This window comes from Elephas maximus, chromosome 9, assembly GCF_024166365.1.
Source record: "Elephas maximus indicus isolate mEleMax1 chromosome 9, mEleMax1 primary haplotype, whole genome shotgun sequence".
In the NCBI taxonomy this organism is placed as follows: domain Eukaryota; kingdom Metazoa; phylum Chordata; class Mammalia; order Proboscidea; family Elephantidae; genus Elephas; species Elephas maximus.
In genome coordinates, this window is record NC_064827.1 from 85,438,304 (window position 1) to 85,458,683 (window position 20,380).

Consider the following 20,380-nt stretch of genomic DNA (forward strand, 5'->3'; position numbering starts at 1 on the left):
GTCTGACTGGAAGGTCTCTTCTGGAACTTCCTCTCTCCTTAAAATGGCCAAAAGAACCCAAAAATACTGTAGAATTCTGAAATCAATTATTTGAGAGATTTATAGTTACCAAAATAGTAATGAAAAAAATGTGGCTGTTGGCCTGTAGTCTATCATAGCATGCCCTCTTATCCTGTGAGCAGAAATATTTTCACACTGAGAAAAACTGGAAACTGGTCAATCCTTGTTGCTTGTCAAAGCCAAAAGTTGAATTAAATCGGATGGGTCTTTAAAAAAGAAAAATGGGTGGGTTTTTTAAGGAAAAAAAAAAAATGTTGGTCAGCTAAAGACTTATTTAAAAAACACATCATCATTTTGCCTTTTGGGGGGTTTGGACACCAACTATAATATCTGCATGAGGCATGCTGTTACAATTTAGCAACTATTTCCCAAAACATGGCCTGAGGTCTACAAATGCTAAAATCTTACACTCCAGATAAAGCTCCTCTCAGCCTGTCTCTAGCGACTGTGAAAATTCCATCCCTTTAGCCAAGTGTCTTCATATTGGAAATTTTGTTTTCTTTTACTGTATGTCTCCGTATTTTTTTTTATTCTATTACATCTTACTGTCATATAGCTAAATGAACGCAACTGTATTAGATAACATATCCTGCAGCTGTGTCAGCAGCATCGTAATGAAGTACTCTGGAATTTCACTGACTAGATTATAGTAATTTTGCAAATAATTATTCCAGCCAAGTCTGTAGTTGCCATATCGAAATTTATCTGAGAAGATGATTTCAAAGAATTTTAACCTTATCAGAAGAAAAGTTAAAATTAACCCAGAATCAAACCCTTTGGTAAATTGTTGAGGTCCACCACTTATAACAAGGACTTAATTAGGCTGACTTTGTGAGCATAGCTAATTTATGGTATTATTGGCATAGGACGGAAATGTTTCTACTGAAAGATGGAAGACCATTTCTGTAAACTATCATTCAGCTTGCTGATTATAGGCCTAAATGTGGTTACTGGTAAAGCAGGTAGTGGATTAAGCAAACAACCTACCAAACTATGTCTATCAAGCAGGCTATGAAAACTTCTTCAAAAGACCATTAAAAGAAACAGTTAATTCAGCCATTGTTTAGCATTTAAATACAAACAATCCTTTTAACAGCACGACAAACATTTTAGGTTATATATTCCTCAGCTCACTGCAAAGCTTGACTTCTTTCCCCGTCCTGAGCCCCACCCTTCAAAATCTTATTTATTGTATTGGATAGCCATTAAACTATGACATTTCATAAAGTTAAAGTAAGTTACCCCAATTCTTTTAAAATCCAGCCTGATTTGGTTTGGAAAAACAAATTCTTGGCATATCTCTTTCTTTACTTTGTCTTTACTGGGTACTTGAGCCAGGAACTTCTCTGTGTCTTTATACATCTAGGAGAGCCTGGCCCCCATGGATAACACGGCCTTGTGGCTAGGTTTTTACACAGACCCTCTCCTTACCCCACCATACTTCTCCCCCACCCCCAAAAAAATATTATGGAAGAGAGTTAAAATTATATACTATGAGAAAAGTTTGCTCAGTTACCTTCTTAGGATCTGCCGCCTATCATTACATTGTTTTGAAGGAGTAGATCATTCTTTTTTGAGAGGAAGATGAAAACAAGGGAGAATTCTATTGTGCTTTGACATAATTAGATTGCAGGTTTCTGAGGCAGGAAATTGGAACGGTAAAGCCCTGATAATCCGGGGGATGATTATTCAGTTTGTGTATCGCCCGTCTCCCTTGCTTTTTTGCGCCCGTGCCGTTTGTTTTCAGGGCTGGTGGATATTTCATTACTTGTTTAAAGCCACCACCTAGTGATGTGCCGAAGAAGAGAAAACCAATTTAACCAATCAGTTTTTAAAATTTAAGCAGCTCTTCTGTTCAGCGTGTGGAGAATAAAAATGTTGAAATCTACAGTGAACTCAGCAATGAGGCAACAGATTTGAGAGTGCCTAACACAGGGACAAGATGTAACAGAAATTTAATATATGGGGTTTTATAAGCCATACAGCAATTTTCTACAACACTGACCTATGGTTCTCATCAGGGGGTGATTTTACCACTCAAGGGTCATTCGACAATGTCTGGAGACATTTTTGATTGTTAAGAATTTTGCATGATACTGGCATCTAGTGGGTAGAGTCCAGGGTTGCTGCCAAACATCCTGCAGTGCACAGGGCAGCTCCCTACAACACAGAATTATCCTGCCCAAAATATCAATAGTGTTGAGGCTAAAACACCCTGCTGTAAACAAAGAGCATGTGCAATGTCTATTTTTAGTAAAATAAAAAGTTAAGTAATACTGCTGAACCTCATTTGACTATATTTAAAATTATTTGTTTATAAATATTTGTATATGGCTCTCCATTCAGTCCCTATTTGTGTTTTCCAAAATTAGTCTAGGTAGGTTCCCTCAGCAATTAATATTCTCCATCATAACAAAAATTTTAAAATACTACCAGTACCCAAGGACTGAAACCTTCAGTGCACTTGAAAAGGCTCAATTTACACGGATTTAATTTGCCCCTAGCTTTTAAAGGTTTGCATAAAGTCAAGAACACCTGTCTAAAGGATATCATTTTACTTCGTCCCTCATTCTCTCCACTCTCAAACAGACACTAATATATATTTAAGCTGCCTAAGATTTTTTCCCCAGCCCTTAGGGATATTCACTTGTTTTGAAATACTGCCTAAAATGAAATAAACACTGTTTTTTTTTTTTTTAAAAAAAGATCTATAAATAAGCAAGAGGTTAATCTTCTAAAGAATGTTGACTATGGCCCATTCCTTTCTTACCATACTCTTAACTGAACCCTGCGGGGAGATTTCTTAAGAACAGGCTGAGGTGATTGGCTTTCTCTTTTTCTTCTCTCAACCAGGCCCAGTCAAGAACTTGCCCCGTCACTAACTATCCTACAGTAACTGCTCCACCTCAAGTAGCCTTCAAAACAAAATGGTGGCCTCAAATTGGAACTGACATTATCAGCATTATGAATAGCAGGGAGGAGAATCCAATGCTGGTCCAAAAGCGGCCTGTTCCTTTTAGTGTGTCAGAATGCCCACAGACAACTGCCAAAGAAATTTGAGACTCGAGGCCAGAGATGAAATCTAGTCGGCAGCTGACTGATTTTGCAGGTCTTTCAATTTGTGGTCCAGCTAGCGTTCTAAGTGTGAAAACATAGCTTTCACCTAGTGACCAGAAGATCATCTTATTGCTACAGCTGGTGTGGCAGTTCACAATTGACTGGGATGCCCAAAAGGAGCAAGGAAGGTTTATCCAACAGAACCTCTGTAATAATGGAACTGTCTTATATCTTCTCTGTCCAATTCAGTAGCCGCTAGCCACCTGTGGATTTGAGCATTGAAATGTGACCACTGTGACTGAAAAAAAAAAAAAAAATGAGTTTTTAATTTTAATTTAAATAGCCACATGTAGTTTATCTAAACCCAAACCCACTGGCCTTCAAGTCTATTCTGACTCATGGTGACCCCATGTATTAGACAATGCTAATCTGGGAAACACTAAATCATCATTCCAAGTCTTAAGTCTAGATATTCTGATTTTTTTCATTTTATCTGCACTTATAAATATGACAAAATTAAAAAATGTTTAGAAAATAGGGAGAAATTCTGCTTGATGCCAGTAATTCCATGAGTCTAATATAATTGTTATAATTTTGGTAAACTTTTCCAGGCTTGTTTTCTGTGTAGTTTTAAATGGGTGATATACAGATTTTTTATAACCGTCTTTTTCAGGTAACATTATGAGAGGAATATATTTCTGTACTGCTGAATGATATTCATAAGCTTTCAAATCTAGTAGTTGCCTATTTCTTAGAATATTGTACCATAATTTATTTAATCATGTCTTCTATTGTTGAAATTTTAGGTTGTTCTATTGTTTGTTTGTTTTTTTATTAGTTTGTTGGCTTGCTTGCTTGTTTGGTTTTATGGTTATTATAAAATAAAACTTTAGTAAACACATAAAAGCACGTTAATATTTCCCCTCTTTAAAATAGATCACCGTGCACAATGTGACTTTTATTCAGATAATGATTTACATAGTGAATCATGTTTCATTACCACATATTCATTTTGAAAAAGTACTTTTTCATTGCACATGTAAAAAAAGACTTTAGAGCTGCCTAAAGGAATGAAATCCAAGGCTTTTCTCTCTGTAGCACAATTAATTCAATAAATTACGACACAGATTAATATTCTTTCACCTGTTACAAAAAAAAATTGCCAATAAAATATAACTGTGTTTAGGGCTAACGGCACAGACCTTTCTTTTGCAAATAGGGAATAAGTTCCCAGGAATAAATCCTACAAGCAAAATACTTTAGGTATTCAGATAATACTCTTAAATCTATGAAAATGAGAAAATTAGCAGGGGTTAAAAAAATCACCCGTTTTGTTGTTTATAAACGTACATAGTTATGCACTGTTATACCTCCAAACCATCCTTTTTATAATTTAATGTAATATGAATACAGTCCAAGCAAACCTTCACACATCTTACAATTAGTAATTATTTTTAAGATCTCAGCTTAAGAAATTTTATATTTTGCATACTGGCAAGCTATCATGTGATTTTTAATTTAAATAATAATAATAAACTCTACATTCTCATGGATGTCATCATCAAAGAGCAAAGAGACCCTGCTGGTAACACAAATAAATATAAGGCATGAATTCTGAATCTTGGTACCTAAAAAAATCAAACGTTCTCATTATATTTTAGGTTTTAGCTTTTATTATATCTTCCTTTGTCTTGGAAACCCTGGTGGTGTAATGGTTAAGTGCTATGGCTGCTAACCAAAGGGTCGGCAGTTTGAATCCGCCAGGCGCTCCTTGGAAACTCTATGGGGCAGTTCTACTCTGTCCCATCGTGTCGCTATGAGTCGGAATCGACTTGACGGCCCAGGGTTTTTCCTTTGTCTTTGTTGGAATTGAGACTTGTGTTTGAGGTTGAACACACACTGTGTGACCTTGTGGTAATTAAACACTAGTTTATGTATGGGAAGCCATTTTGAAAATCTAATATTAATCTTTTGAAAAGTGCTCTCTCCCCATCCTGTATATGAAAAGTAGTCTCTGAAATTGGCCTAAAGGAAAGAAATCTGAGACTTTTCTCTCTTTCTGGCACATTGAATTTAATAATTTATGGTATGGATTTGTTTTTCCTTCACTTACAGCAACAAAAAGGTTTGGCCTGATAAAATAACTGCATTGAGAGTGTTTATTAGTGATACCATCCAGGGACATAGATCTGTGTCTTTGGAAATGGAATATAAGTCTCCAGATAACACATCACTGGGACTTTGTTCACAGTATGAATGAAGCACATTGCCAGAAAGTCATTTTCAAAAAATCAATAGTGTTCATACTGGAAATGTTTTGTGAAAATGCTTGGAAAACCATTGACTCTTTATGCACTTTGTGGATTATCTGGGGGAAATATTTAAAACCTGATAGGCTTTCTTCTGCTACCCAGTTAACTTCTTGCTTTCCTAACTATTACTGTCAGTTATTTAAAGAATGCAAACAAATTTCAGCATCAGCGTATACAATATATCATTATGATGTTGAATCTGCTTAAGAAATTACTATAAGTCATTTCAGGGCCATATATAAATGGTATCCATTATTCATGCCACTATATTCTGTTATCTATGTGGACAATGAAGAGGTGTTTGTAGTTTGTTTACGCACACTTGTTTTGCTAAGTAAACCCCAAATTATAAGAGTTTCCAATTTTTACCTAATGAGATTCATGGGTTTATTTTTATGCATTGCAGGTAGTTTTCATGGGCCTATGCAAAACTTTTTGGGACTGTGGGCTTGTAGCTCTGGATGACATTACAATACAGCTGGGAAACTGCTGGTTTCCAGGTATGACACAGTTGTCTCAACTCTTTGCTTCTCTGCCTATACGTGACACTTCCTGCTTCTTCTCTGTTAAGAATACACCATACATTTAATCTGTGCTGATCCACTCTTTGCTTTTCTTGCCAGAAGTGCATCACTGCAGAGCTGTACAATAGGCTTTGCAATTTAGAAATGACAACTCTAATGTAATGTGTGACTTTGTACATGGGCCAACTTCTGTATCCCACTCTATAATTAAGATAGCAATACCTACCTGAATATAGGAGATAATACATACAAATTCTCTAGCATATAGCCTGGAACAAAACTTCTCTAAAAGCAACTACTTTCTATTATAATTACTAGTATTATTATTGTTGTTGTCTTGCATGAATGCAGGTTTTCAAACAATATTGACGAAATTCTGATTATACAGACTATGCTAAACATATAATTCTTTAAAATTATGGTAAGATAAAAATTTTCTAAGTGAATTAAATGAGAGTGGAACAATGGACCATGTATTTATGCTAGTGACAAAATAAAGATGGTGATAGCTGGCTATGTATTGGACATTATGTCTAATAAGAAAATGGCACATAACTCAACCCAGATCACGGGTCTGTATCGACTAATTACCACTGCATCCTAAATCATGGGTTATCTGACCATTTCTTTAACAACAGTTAATATGTGGTGTCAGTCTGGCACTGGAGGATAATCTCCATGTTTATTCAATAAAAAGGAGCCTTGGTGGTGCAGGGGTTAAAGTGCTTGGCTGCTAACTGAAAGGGGGGCGGTTTGAACCCACCAGCTGCTCTGCAGCAGAAAGATATGGCAGTCTGCTTCCGTAAAGAGTTATAGCCTAGGAAACCCTATGGGATGGTTCTACTCTGTCTTACAGGGTCACTATAAGTTGGAATCAATTTGACAGCAAACGGGTTTTTTGGTTTTATTTCACTAAAAGACCACATATTTTTAGTACCTTGCTTTGCTAGGCAGTGCAGAGAAGAACAAGGTAAGAATCTCTACACTTGAGGAAATGAGACTTCATTAGCTTGTACTGTATGTAAAATAAAATGAAGTAAATTATCATGCAAGAGATATAAAAGAGAGGTTATTTATTAGAAAAACCTGCTAAGAATCCGGATGTAGAGAGATCCAATCAAGTTCGGCAAAAGAAGTCCCCAATATGTTGGGAGATGGCACCATTCTAGGAATAATAATTGTTAAAGTTAATCACAAATAACATCCAAAGACATAAATCTTTGTCTTTGGAAATGGAAAATAAGACTCCAAGTGGCAAAACACCGAGTCCTAATATTTATTTTGCTATTTCTTACGGGGACCATCATGTTCTAAATACTTTCCGTACATTTGTCCCATTTAATCCTCAACAACCCCATCAAGTGAGTATTATTAATATTCCCACACTACAGATAAGAACACTGAGGCACAGAGAAATTAAGTAATTGGCCCCACACAGCTGTGCCTCCAGAAGCACACTGTTCTCTCACATTCTCCCCCTCCTCCAAAGCAACCATGGAATTGTTATAAGGGTTCCCTTCACTCATCCAAGATTTCTTAAGAAAGCTCCTGCATTGTCCAACTTTATTACTTTCCATGTTTCCATAAAGGCAGTGTACCTTCAATTTTCAGAGCTTTGTCAGCTCAGTCACAAATAAATTCACAAGTCAGAGAAAGTTTCTTTCTTAGACAACCAAAACAGACAAACTCGTTGCCATCAAGTCGATTGATTCCCACTCATAGTGAACCTATAGGACAGAGTAAAACTGCCTCACAGGGTTTCCAAGGAGTGGCTGGTGGATTCAAACTACAATATTCAAGCTACACGCTACAATATTCAAAACAGCCTGGTGCTTGTATAATGATAGACAAATATCATTATAGCAGCCTGAGCTCTCAGCCACTGCACCACCAGGGCCCCTTCAGCACCTCAATATTTTTGGACCTGGATTTGTGATTGTTCTCAGCCCTTGTGGCAGGACCAAGAGCTTGGCGTAGGTGGGCTGTCTGCTGGATGGGGGCTGCCTCTCCATATGCATAGCACATGGCCAGGCTGTACTCACGCAGAGCAGAGTACCAGTGAGCCATAGAATCCATAGTCATTGGAAGTGCCTCAGCAATTGCAACACCTGCCGTTTCTTTGCAGAAAGGCTTTCACCTGCACCTGGAGAGTGTACTTTTGAACAAGACGAATGTGTGTTTACTCAGGAGAGAAGAAACCGGAGCAGCTGGCACAGGAGAAGGGGAGAAACTCCCACCTCCTATACAGGACCAAAGGGAGATCACACTACTGGGGTAGGTGAGTTATGCCACATGGTGCTGTTTCCTAAGGAAATCTCCTAAAATAGCATTCTAGGGGTCATTTCCTGCATTTTGAAATGTGCGGATTCAAGTTTTATGTCTAGAATGAACTACACATGTAATTCTACACACATTCTACATCCAGTGTATGCATTTGAAGCCCTTCTTCCCATTTATTACGTTGCTTATGTTTCTTGCTGCAAAGATCATCTAAAAGGGATTACACATATAAGCGCATAAAGATAATTTAATGGAAATTTGTCCAAGAAAGAGAGAGTCAGAAGTGAAAAAGAAATGGTGGTCTAAACTGAAGCCAGGACTGGGCCTAGTATACAACATATACACTGGTGTACAGGGGAAGAGGCAAATATGTTTGTATCCAAGGCTTCTAGCAGCTGAAACACAGGTGCAAGCCTGGTCCATGCAATATGATTCACAGCGTCCTTCAGATAAAAACCAAGTGCCAAGTCGGGGAGGCAGAGGGGGCAGTCCACTCCAAAGTAGAGAATTTATAAACGAAAATAAAACAGACTGACAATCGGTCTCCTTTTCATTACCACCATGTCTCAGTGATTCTAAATAATGCCAGTGATAAAATATTCCCTGCGGAGTGGGCCTTTCCCACTGATACGCTGACTTCACTTCGTATGCTAATGGATAAAAGCACAGCATTTGGTCCAGAGAAGAACTACTCCTGATACTAAGCTTATAGAGATATTTCTTCAAGAACCCTTATAGAGAAGCCATGCTACGGTATATACACAAGTGATTTGCACAGTGCTGTTTCTTATGGCCTACTTCAAGACAAGTCTATGTAATCACATCACAGAACAATACCCAATATAACCTGTTTACTGAATTGGCTAAACCTGGTAGGGTGTTATCAGAAACAGCTTTATTTTTTCTTTTCAGCACTCTCTTCAAATATACTATAAAGATGGTCCTTTCCCTACCCCTTGGCAGATCCCATAGCTTCCTAGTTCTATTGAGATATTAGAGCAGTCACATTTCAGGTATTTTAGAAGGTCTTTGCTCACAGATGAAATGGTGATTTATGTAGAAAATCCCAAAGAATCGACAAAAAAAAAAAAAAAAAAAACTACTGGAACTAGGAAAAGCCAGTCCTCAAATTTATATGGAACTGCAAGGGGCCCCAAATAGCCAAAGCAATCTGGGTGGGGAAAAAAAAAAAAAGTAGAGGACTCATACTTTCCAATCTCAGAACATATTATAAAGCTACAATATTCAAAACAGTCTGGTACTTGTATAATGATAGACATATATTGTTATAGACATATAGACCAATGAAATAGAATTGAAAGTCCAGAAATAAACCCACACAACCATGGTCAGATGATCTTTGACAAGGGTGTTAAATTCATCCACTGGGGGAAAATGGTCTCTTTAATAAATGGTACTGGGACAACTGGATTTCCACATGCAAAAGAATGAAGTTGGACCAATACCTTATACTATATATGAAAACTAACTCAAAATGGTTCAAAGACCTAAATGAAAGATATAAAACTCTTAGAAGAAAACATATGGGTAATTCTTCAGAACCTAGTTCTCAACAATGGATTCTTAAATATGGTATCTAGCAACAAAATGTAATATGAGCAACAACAGGCAAAATAGACAAATGGGGCCTCATTAAAACTAAAAATTTTTGTTCATCAAAGGGCATTACCAAGAAAGTGAAGAGACAACCTACAGATTGGGAGAAAAAAATTGGGAACCATATATCTGATAAGAGTTTGATATTCACGATGTACATATATTCTTTAGGTGACATGTTTATCTCCTACAACTTAACAACAAAAAGAAAAAACAACCCAATCAAAAATGGGTAAAGGACTTGAATAACATTTCACCAAAGAAAAAATACAAATGGCCAATTAACATACAAAAAAATGGTCAACATCACTGATCATTAGAGAAATGCAAGTCAAAACCACCATTAAATTTTTTGAGGTGCTGCCAGTCTCTTCTCTACAGTGGCTGTACCATTTTATAATCCCACCAGCAATGGATGAAGGTTCCTATTTCTCTATATCCTTGCCAACACCTGTTGTTTTCCATTTTTTTCATCGTTGCCGTATTAGTGAGCGTGAAGTGATGTCTCATTGTGGTTTTGACTTGCATTCCACGTCTAGGTATATATCCAAAAGACTTAAATTAGGGACGCAAAGATACTTGTACACTAGTGCTCATTGCAGCACTGTTCACAATAGCCAAAAGAATGAATAGATAAACCAATGAATAGATAAACCATATATTGTTTATCTAGAAATGGAGTCCTGATCCATACTATGACATGGATGAACCTTGAAAACACCATGCAGAGTGAAATAATTCAGTCACAAAAGGACAAATATTGTATAATTCCGCTTATACGAAAAGGCAAATATATACAGACATAATGTTATTGGTGGTTACCAGAGGCAGGCAGGAGGGAGGGGGAAAAGGGAAAGGGGAACTCATTGCTTAGGAGACACTGAGCTTCTGTTCAGGGTGATAGAAAAATTTGGAAACAGATGATGGAGACAGTTGCACAACATCTCACTAAATTGTACATGTGAAGAATGTTGAAATGGAAAACATATTTATCACAATAAACATAATCATATGTAAATTATGTAGTATGTTGAAGATGATAAGCGCTACAGAAAAATCAGAGCAGAGAAGTTGGGAGTTGGGGAAGGATCTAAGTGGAATTTGCTAATCTAAATAGGATAGTCCTGATAGACTACATTAAGAAGGTAACCTTGAAGGACTTGAGGTAACTAGCCAAGTTTGTGTCCAGGAAAAAGTGTTCCAACTAGAGGGAACAGCCAGTGCAAAACCCCTTATGGGGAACACGCTCAGTATATCCTAGGAACAGCAAGAAGGATGGTTTAGCTACAGTAGAACGATCACAAATAACCTGGTAATTAATTATAAGAACTTTACTTGAAACAACAGAACACTAGAGAGTGTTGAGCTTGGGAGAGTGGTGATCTTATTGGGTTTTAAAAGGATCACTCTGGCTACTGTGTTGAGAAAAGACTAGGGTTGGAGTGACAGTTAAGATTGTGTGTCAACTTGGCTGGGCTATGATTCTCAGTGTTTGGCAGTCATATAATGTTGTGATCACTTCCCTGTTGAGATTTGATATGTGATCACCCCCGTGATGGGATCTGCTGCGAGCAGTCAATCAGTTGAAAGTGAGTTTCCTTAGGCGTGTGGCCTGCATCCAAATATGAGCAGATGTCTGGCAAGGGTCTAGGGCTTGTGATCGTTCTGGATCCTATAGCTGGCTTCTGTTCATCTGACCTCCAGTTCTTGGGACTTGAGCTAGCAGCTTACCTGAGGTCTTGGCTGCGAACCTTGGGATTCATCAATCTTCGCAGCCTGTGAACAAGAGCCCTGCTCTCCAACCTGCCAATCTTGCATTCACCAGCCCCAGCAGCTACGTGAATCAGGAAGAGCCTTTCGGTCTTGCCTGCTGATCTTGGGATTTGTCGATCTTTATAGTCTGTGAGCAAGAGCCCTGCTCTCTAACCTGCCAATCTTGAGTTTGCCAGCCCCTACAGCTACATGAATCAGGAGAAGCCTCTATCCTGATCCACGGCCTTGGGACCTTCCAGCCCCTACAACCGCGTGAGCCATTTCCTTGATATAAATCTCTCTATATATACATATTTATACACTTTATTGATTTTGGTCCTCTAGAGAACCCAGCCTAAGACAGTTGGAGATAGGGAAAGAGTGAAATCTGAGGGCTCATTTAGGAGCATAATGCAAGTAATCTGGGTGAACTATGACGGTGCATTTGACCAATGACATGGATTTGACCAATGTTTGTGGGTTTAATTAGGGTAGTAGCAATGGAGGTGGTGAGAAGTAGTCAAATTCTGGGCACATTTTGAAATTGAAGCCAACAGAATTTCTTAGTGGATTAGATATAAGTATGAGAGAAAGCTCAGAGTCCCTGGGTAGTGAAATGGTTAACATGCTCAGGTATTAACCAAAAGGTTGGAGGTTCAAGTCCACGCACAGGCACCTCAGAAGACAGTTCTGATGATCTGCTTCTGAAAAATCAGCCATTGAAAACCCTCTGGAGCACGGTTCTACTCTAACACCAGTGGAGTTTCCATCAGTTGGAACTGACTCCACCGCAACAGGAAAATGAGAGACAGAGAAGAGTCGAGGATTATTTCAATGGTTTTGGCCTGAGCAACTAAAGAATGGAGTTGCCAACAAACGACAGAGAAGACTGAGTGGAGTAGGTTCATTAGGGAGATCAAGAGCTCGGTTTTTAACATGTTAGATTTGAAACACCCTATCAGATATCCTAGGAGCCCTGGTGGCGAAGTGGTAAGGAACTTGGCTGCTAACCAAAAGGTCAGCAGTTTGAATCTACCAGCCGCTCCTTGGAAACCCTATGGGGCAGTTCTATTCTGTTCTAAAGAGTGTCTGTGAGTCAGAGCTGACTCAACAGCAATGGGTTTGGTTTTTATTAGACATCCTACGGGCAGTTCTACTCTGTCCTATAGGGTTGCTACAAGTTGGAATTGACTTGACAGCGACAGGTTAGATATTACATACCCAAGTGGAGATGCTAAGTAGGCAGTCTGGAGTTGAGGAAATATGTCAAAGCCAGAAGCTGTTGGCGTACTGATGGTATTTAAAACCATGATATCTCTAAGGGAGTGCTCACAGACCCAGAAGTAGACCAAGGACTGAACTTTGGGACACTCCAAAGTTAAGAGGTCAGAGAGAAGAAAAAGAACCAGCAAAGGAGACTGAAAACAAAGGCCAATAATTCTGATGATATTATATAAAAGCCATTTTCACAAGTCTTGTAGGAATTAAAAAAAAAAAAAAACCTAATTGTTGGGTTGATTCCAACTCATAGTGACCCTGTAGGACAGAGTAGGACTGCCCCAAATGGTTTCCAAGGCTGTAAATCTTTATGGAAGCAGACTGCCACATCTTTATCCCACAGAACAGCTGGTGGGTTCAAACTGCCAACCCTTCAGTTAGCACCAGAGCTGCTTAACCACTGGGCCACCAGGGCTCCTTGTAGGAATTAGGAACTCAATAAAAATGTTCTCTTCCCCTCATTCACCTCTCTCCATGTCCTACTCTTCCTTGCTTTCTTATCACTGATGGCAATGGCTGCTGCTGCCACTTCCGCCACTCTGATGCCAGTCTAGTCAAAATTACTTAGCTTTTCTATGTTTATATTTATCCTATCATCTCAACTGGATTATAAATAACTTGGTGGGTGGATCTTTGGACTCCCTCCCAAGCTTTAGTACGATGTGCTGAACATTGAAGGAGCAGAATAAACTCTTATTGCTCCTCATTTCTTTCAGATAATGTGGTTTCTAGTCCAAGCTTGTTTGACTGGCAGACCATGATCTACCTCCTCCCTATACACACAAAATCTAAGAAAAATCTAACAAAAGCACATGCAGCGTATATTTAATTACTCAAAATTTTGCTTTTTAATTTGCATTATTCCTGGGTTATAGGAGCACATGTTAGTTAACTTGGTGTGATTTTATTTAAAGGAAATGATTTGCTTCTGTTTGCTTTGTCTCTTTGAAAACTTAGATGTTTCAGCTGGCTGGGGTGAAACTCCACAGCAGAAATCGTGATGCAAAAAATTCTTAGTGTGCTCAGTATTTATTCTGAGTGAATACTTGATACATTAAATGAAACCCTCTGGTGCACAATACAGAGAACTCTGATTTTTTTTTTTCAGTAAATTACTTCTAGGGTCTGCCTTCCTCTGCATTCTATAATTTCACTGGTTTCAGTAAAAATGCTTAAAAGGTTCTCAACACACTTTCCAGTTTTCTAACTAAATTAAACTTTCTAAAGGTTATATATATGTTTCTATGAATAACAATGCTAATGGAGAAGCAAATTTCACTCTCCTCTGCTCAGGTTACCTACAGATGTAACGTTGGGTTGAAGGTGTTTTGTTTTTGTCCTAAAATTACTTTAGTAATTGTTTTGCTGAAGAAATAATAGCTAGTGACTCTGGTGGTGTGGTAGTTCAGTGCTACAGTTGCTAACCAAAAATTAGGGAGATCAAGAGCTCAGTTTTGAACACATTAGATTTGAAATACCTATCAGACATCCTAGGAGCCCTGGTGGTGAAGTGGTAAGGAACTTGGCTGCTAACCAAAAGGTCAGCAGTTTGAATCTACCTGGCGCTCCTTGGAAACTCTATGGGACAGTTCTACTCTGTCCTATAGGGTTGCTATGAGTCGGAATCGACTCAACGACAATAGTTTTGATTTTTTTTTCTTTTTAGGTTTAGTGATGATTTATTGAACACTTGGCATGTGTAGGCATGGTGTTGAGAGCTTTACATCTCTACTACAACCTGCAAAGTAAGCGAAATTTCCCACTTTTCAGATGAGGACACCAAAGCTCAGAGAAGTGAAGTGTCTTTCCAGGGCCACACAGCAGGAACTAGGAGAGTAGAGGTAAAATTATAGGTCTGTCTGGCTCTCCTGGTCATGTTCTGCACAACTGCCTCACCAGAGTTTCCCGGTCTACATGTTGCTAATAGACCACAAACGACCTGTAACAGCCGTGGAACCTTATATGGGGAAAGCACAATTCTTCACACGGGAGCATAATCTCACCCCTTATACCTTTTGCCCCAAAGAAGGGTGTCTTCTCTCGGCAGGATATATTCAAACAAATGGCATTTTAAGACATCCCTAGAAATACATCCAGAAGAAAGTATATAAGTTATTTCCGATCTATTTTTAGTGTCTCTGAACCATTGTTGCATGCTTAACTACAGGGCTGTAGCCCGCATACCTACAGGTATGTGTCATTTAATGTCCACAATACATTCTGTGAACCAGGATGTTATGTGATTTGGACATTGAGTAAACACCATGTTATATACAGGAGAGGGGTGTGCAGGACAATCACCTGGTGGGCCTGGGACCCGTGCTACCACCAGCACACCAGAGGACTGCAAGAAAACTTTGGCTCTGCCACCACAGATCCTGGTGGTTGCTACCCAGTCTCCAAAAGCCATGATCAGCCGCTGCCTGCCTGCCCAGCACCTACTTGTCATCTAGCCGGCCACCTCCTGGCCTGCCACTGCCAGCTTCCTTCCTCCCTGCCTACCTTCCCCACCCCCTCAATGGGCTTTAAACTCTTCCAACCCCACGTGCTCCTCTTCCACCTCTTCTTTCCCTCCCACCCCACTGCCCTTCCTGCTCGTCCTCCCGCCACCACCGCAGCACGGACCACTCGGCTGCCACCACCACAGGAATAGCAGGGGCCTTGGACCCGGGCATCACATGCAGGGTGCCCCAGCCAAGTGAGGCAGCAGCCTCTGCAGGGCATACCCCTCAGAGCCTCCGGCAGCACCTGCGTGGTCTCTGCATGAGGTGAGGGCAGTGGGACCGGCAACCATGGATGGGCGCCAGGACTTCCTCCCCTTGCCATCCCAGGGCTGGGGTGGATGTGGGACCCAGAGAGCTAGAGACAGAGCAGATCTCCATTATCCGCTATATCCCATTCTCTGATAAGGATTTCTGAACTCTGTTATAACCTTATGGGACCACAGATGTATATGCAGTCAGACGTTGCCCAGATAAATGTTAAGTGATGCATACCTCTATTATGTGTCCTAAACCCCATGAAAAAATTGCTTCCATTTTCCTGGTCTCTAATGGCTTGAGGTATATGTGGGCTGATGTATTGGCTCTCAGATCACAGTGTGGCAAGGGCATTCATTCAAAAATTAACCTATAAGCAAATAAAGGTGCCTTTAAAACATTCATTTGTTAAAGTTACTAGTGTCAGAAAATATATCTATATGCATGTCTTAGAACTGAGAGCAATTGTAAATGTTATATAGTCGAGGGTCCCTAAGGCCTTAATTTATTTCACTTTTCCACTATGCATTATGCAACTAATAATTGCCCCAAAATTATAAGTGAAGTAATAAGGCTTAAGTTCTGGAGATGATAGAATCACACAGAAAGGAGCAGCTAGCTCTGCTTGGGAAGGTCTTAAAGGTTCAATGGGAGCTCATAAAGACAAATAGCAGGGAGTGAGGAAGCATTTCAGGAAAGGAGGACAATGGGTGCTAAGTATGTCACCATTAAGCAGTATGGTAGCTTCAGGGAACTCAGAACTGTCCCATAGGAATACCAAGGAACGGCTAGTGGATTCAAACTGCTGACCTTATGTTTAGCACCCATAGCTGTTAACCACTGTACCGCCAGGGCCCAACTATTTCTTATAGGGAAGATCTACTAGTGATGAATTCACTTTTTTGTTATTTATCTAGAAATGTCTTAATTTCTTCTTTGTTTTTTGTTTTCTAAGGATAGTTTTACTCGATATGGGATTCATGGTTTTCTTTCAGCACTTTGAATATGTTATCTTTCTGCCTACTGGCCTCCATGGTTTGTGATGAGAAGTCAGCTGTTAATCTTATTGAAGATCCTTTGTATGTGATGAATTGCTTTCCTCTTGCTGCTTTCAAGATTTTCTCTTTGTCCATGCCTTTCAACAGTTAATTATGGTGTTTCTAGGTATCCTACTTGTCGTTCACTGAACTTCTTAGATGTGCAGGTTAATGTCTGTCATCACATTTGGGAAATTTTCAGCCATTTCATTAAAATATTCTTTCTGCCCCTTTCTCTTCCTCCTCTCCTTCTGGGATTCCCAGTATGGAATATTAGTATGCTTGATGGTATTCCACATGTCTCTGATATTTTGTTCATTTTTCTTCATTCTTTTTTCTTTCGTTTCTCAAAATAGATAATTTCAATTTACCTTTCTTCAAGTTCCTTGATTCTTTTTTTCTACCCGTTCAAATCTGCTGTTGAGCCCCTCTAGTGAATTTTTATTTCAGTTATTGTACTTTTCAACTCCAGAATTTTTAGTTGTTATTTTTTAAAATATAATTTCTATCTCTTTATTGGCATTCTCTATTTAGTGAGACATTGTTCTGATACTTTCCTTTAGTTTTTTAGACATGGCATCCTTTAGTTCATCAAATGTATTTAAAGTAGCTAATTTAAAGTCTTTACCCTGACACCCTGCTAACTCAGAATTGAAGCCACTCTCAAAGCTCACTTTTTAGACAAAGATTAGACAGGCCATATAAAACCAACAATAACACACATGAAGAATGTGCTTCTTCGTTCAATCAAATACACGAGACCAAGTGGGCAATTCCTGCTCAAAAGCAAGATGAGAAGGCAGGAAGGGACAGGAAAACTGGACAAATGGACACAGGGAACCCAGGGTGAAAAGGGGGAGAATGCTGTCACATTTTGGGGATTATAACTAATGTCACAAAACAATTTGTGTACAAATTTTTGAATGAGAAACTAATTTGCACTGTTAATTTTCATAATAAAATTAAAAAAAAAAACTGAACAATAGTTTAGCTTAACTAATAAAAAAGGCCTGCCTTGAGCGTTATGCTCTTTTAAGAACTATCTATATGGGATCAAACTGACAACAGGAACTTGAAATATTAGATAGGAACCTTGGGGGCAGTGAATTTATGTTAATGTGGGAGCAACAACTCAGAAAAGGAGGGTGAGAGTGGTTGTGAGGCTCGAAGAATGTAATCAGTGTCACTGAATTGTTCATGTAGAAACCGCTGAACTGGTGTATGTTTTGCTGTGTATATTGTGAACAACAACAACAAAATAAATAAAATTTAGAGAAAAAATAAAGTCTTTGTCTAGTAAGTCCACATCTGGGCTTCCTTAGGGCCAGTTTCTATTGACTGCTTTTTTACCTGTGTATGGGCCATACTTTCTTGTTTCTTTGCGTGTCTCATAATTTTGGGAAAAGTGGACATGTTAAATACAATGTGGCAGCTCTGAAAATCAGATTTTATCCCCTCAAGGTTTGTTTTGTTGCTGTTTGTTGTTGTTTTTGTTGCTGTTTGTTTGTTTAGTGACCTTCCTGGACTAGTTCTGTAACATCTGCATTCTTCTTTTCATGTCTGGCCACTGAATCATCTGCTTGGTTAACTTGTCAATTAATGACTGAACAGAGATTTTCTTTAAATGCCTTCAACCAATAAATCTTCCAGTCTTTGCTGAAGGGCTCTGTGTGTTTGTTGGAGCACATCTTCAACATTTTGGCAGGCAGTTTACAACTTTTCCTTAGCCTTCGCTTCTTGCTTGTGCAGAGCCTCAAGGTCAACCAGTAGTGAGAGATTAGGACCTCTCCAGGTCTTTCCTGGGCATGCGGACAGTTCTACATATGCACATGTCTTTCTAGATTTCCAGGAATGTGTCAGAACTTTGCAAAGCTCCATACAGATATCCTATTACCCAAATTTTTTAAGTTTTTTGGTTAGCCTTTTGTTAGCCCCAAATGCTAATGCCACATCAGGCAGCTGTAATATTTACAATTACCAGTAACTGCTTTTAACAAATGCCCTGAGGATAAGGCTTATCTCACAGAGCAGGTTCTGAGTCAGGTTAAATAAGGACAAGCCCTGAAAATGGAGCTTTTCAGTGAACTGCAGACAGGTATAATAGTGACACTTCCCTAGGGAAAGGGTTTTTCAGAGCTTCAAGCCCATTCTGCACCTTCCAGTGTGTTCTAAAACCAAAAAACCAAACCCACTGCTGTTGACTCCAACTCAGAGCAACCCTATAGGACGAAGTAGACGTGTCCCCCATAGGGTTTCTAAGCCTGTAATCTTTATGGAAGCAGACTGCCATGTATTTCTTTTGCAGAGTGGCTGGTGGGTTCAAACCACCAACCTTTTGTTTGGCAGATGAGTGCTTAACCACTGAGCCATGAGGTCTCCTCTAAGTGGCTGCTGGGCTACTCGTTTTCACAGATGCCTTAGTTGTGAGACTGTTGGTTTTCTAAAGTACTGTAGAGGAGATGGGGATTGGATTAGGGCAAGTCAAAATGTCACCATGCTTACTCTTCTTAGCAAGATTCAGCCATTTTTCTTGAATAAAGACTCTTGGATTGTTGCAAGCCTTTTGTTAATTTTCAGAGTTATGAAAAAGTTGATTCTGACAAGAGGAGCCGAGTTTCAAAGGTCCTTACTCTGTCATTCTGGAAGTTCCTCACTGTCACGTTTGTTTTGTTTTGTTTTTAATAGATTCAAGTTCTTCAGTCAAATTCTCGATTTTAGTGTGTGTTTTTTCGTGAACATAGTGTTAAAAGTTCATATTATTAAGTTATTAATCATAGTTATTTTAAAGTCCTTGTGTTCTCACTCCATACCTGGATCTGTTTCTATGTCTGAGTTTTCTCTGTTGGTCCTATTTCTTGATATGTCTTGTAATTTTCATTGAAGTCTAGACATTAATGAATGAAAAATGATAGAATCTTCAGAGAAGATTCGCCCTATTCTCAAATAGGTAACTAGAGTAGGACAGGACACTTCAGTCCAGTCAGAACTGAGCTATCTTGAGGTGGTGTTACAGTCTGCTTTGGTAGGTCTACCTCTAGTTCATTCCCTATAACAAAACAAACAAACAAACAAAAAACCCAGTTCATTCTATATTCTGTAAGAAATAGCCTGGGATTTTACTAGGGACTCCCCTCCTAATTATGTCCTAAATTTCAATTTTTGTCTTTTCAGCGTGGCGACTGCTACTCCATTTTGTTTTGTTCTTGACTTCTTCACCTCTTGCCCTCTGCAGCTTAAGAATTTGGCAAATGCCTCAAGGAAATATTTCTAAGTGTTGGGCTCCCTTTTCTATACCTCCTTGTTCTCAGAAGACTTGGCCCTTAATACCTGGCTGCTTTGGCAGCCCTGAACTCTAGTTATTGTCTCCCCAACACATGAGATCCGGTGGCTTTTTGGCAGCTTCTTACTGCTTAGCTTCTAATATGAATAGGCAAATGCCTCAAGGTGGAAAATAGCTTAAAGAATGTTGAGTTTGCTTCGTTGAGCTGCCTTTTTCTGTGGGATCTTGGACCCTCAAGTTCTTACTGCTTAGCAAGTTCTCTAATACCTTTAAAACAGGTATTTGTTTATTTAAAATACTGAGTTTAGTATTGTATACATTTTTTTCCCTAATTTTTCTCAGCAGGAGTGTAGGTCTGTTAGGGATGTCTATGGTTTTACATTTTTAGCATTATTTATTTAAGAACATAGTTATTATACTCAAA

The 20,380-nt window shown here is 39.0% G+C and overlaps 1 protein-coding gene across 2 annotated transcripts in view; it reads left to right on the plus strand.

Annotated features, from left to right (window-relative positions):
* The window catches only part of MAMDC2 (MAM domain containing 2), a 164,098-nt gene that overhangs the window by 129,724 nt on the left and 13,994 nt on the right, over window positions 1–20,380 (plus strand). Inside the window, exons 10-11 of one of the 2 annotated variants that reach the window (XM_049895523.1) lie at window positions 5,836–5,929; window positions 8,079–8,227. In XM_049895523.1, the coding sequence (XP_049751480.1) occupies window positions 5,836–5,929; window positions 8,079–8,227 (243 nt within the window). Of the gene's footprint in view, window positions 1–5,835; window positions 5,930–8,078; window positions 8,232–20,380 lie in introns of both variants that reach the window. The other variant, XM_049895522.1, reaches the window with a different exon arrangement.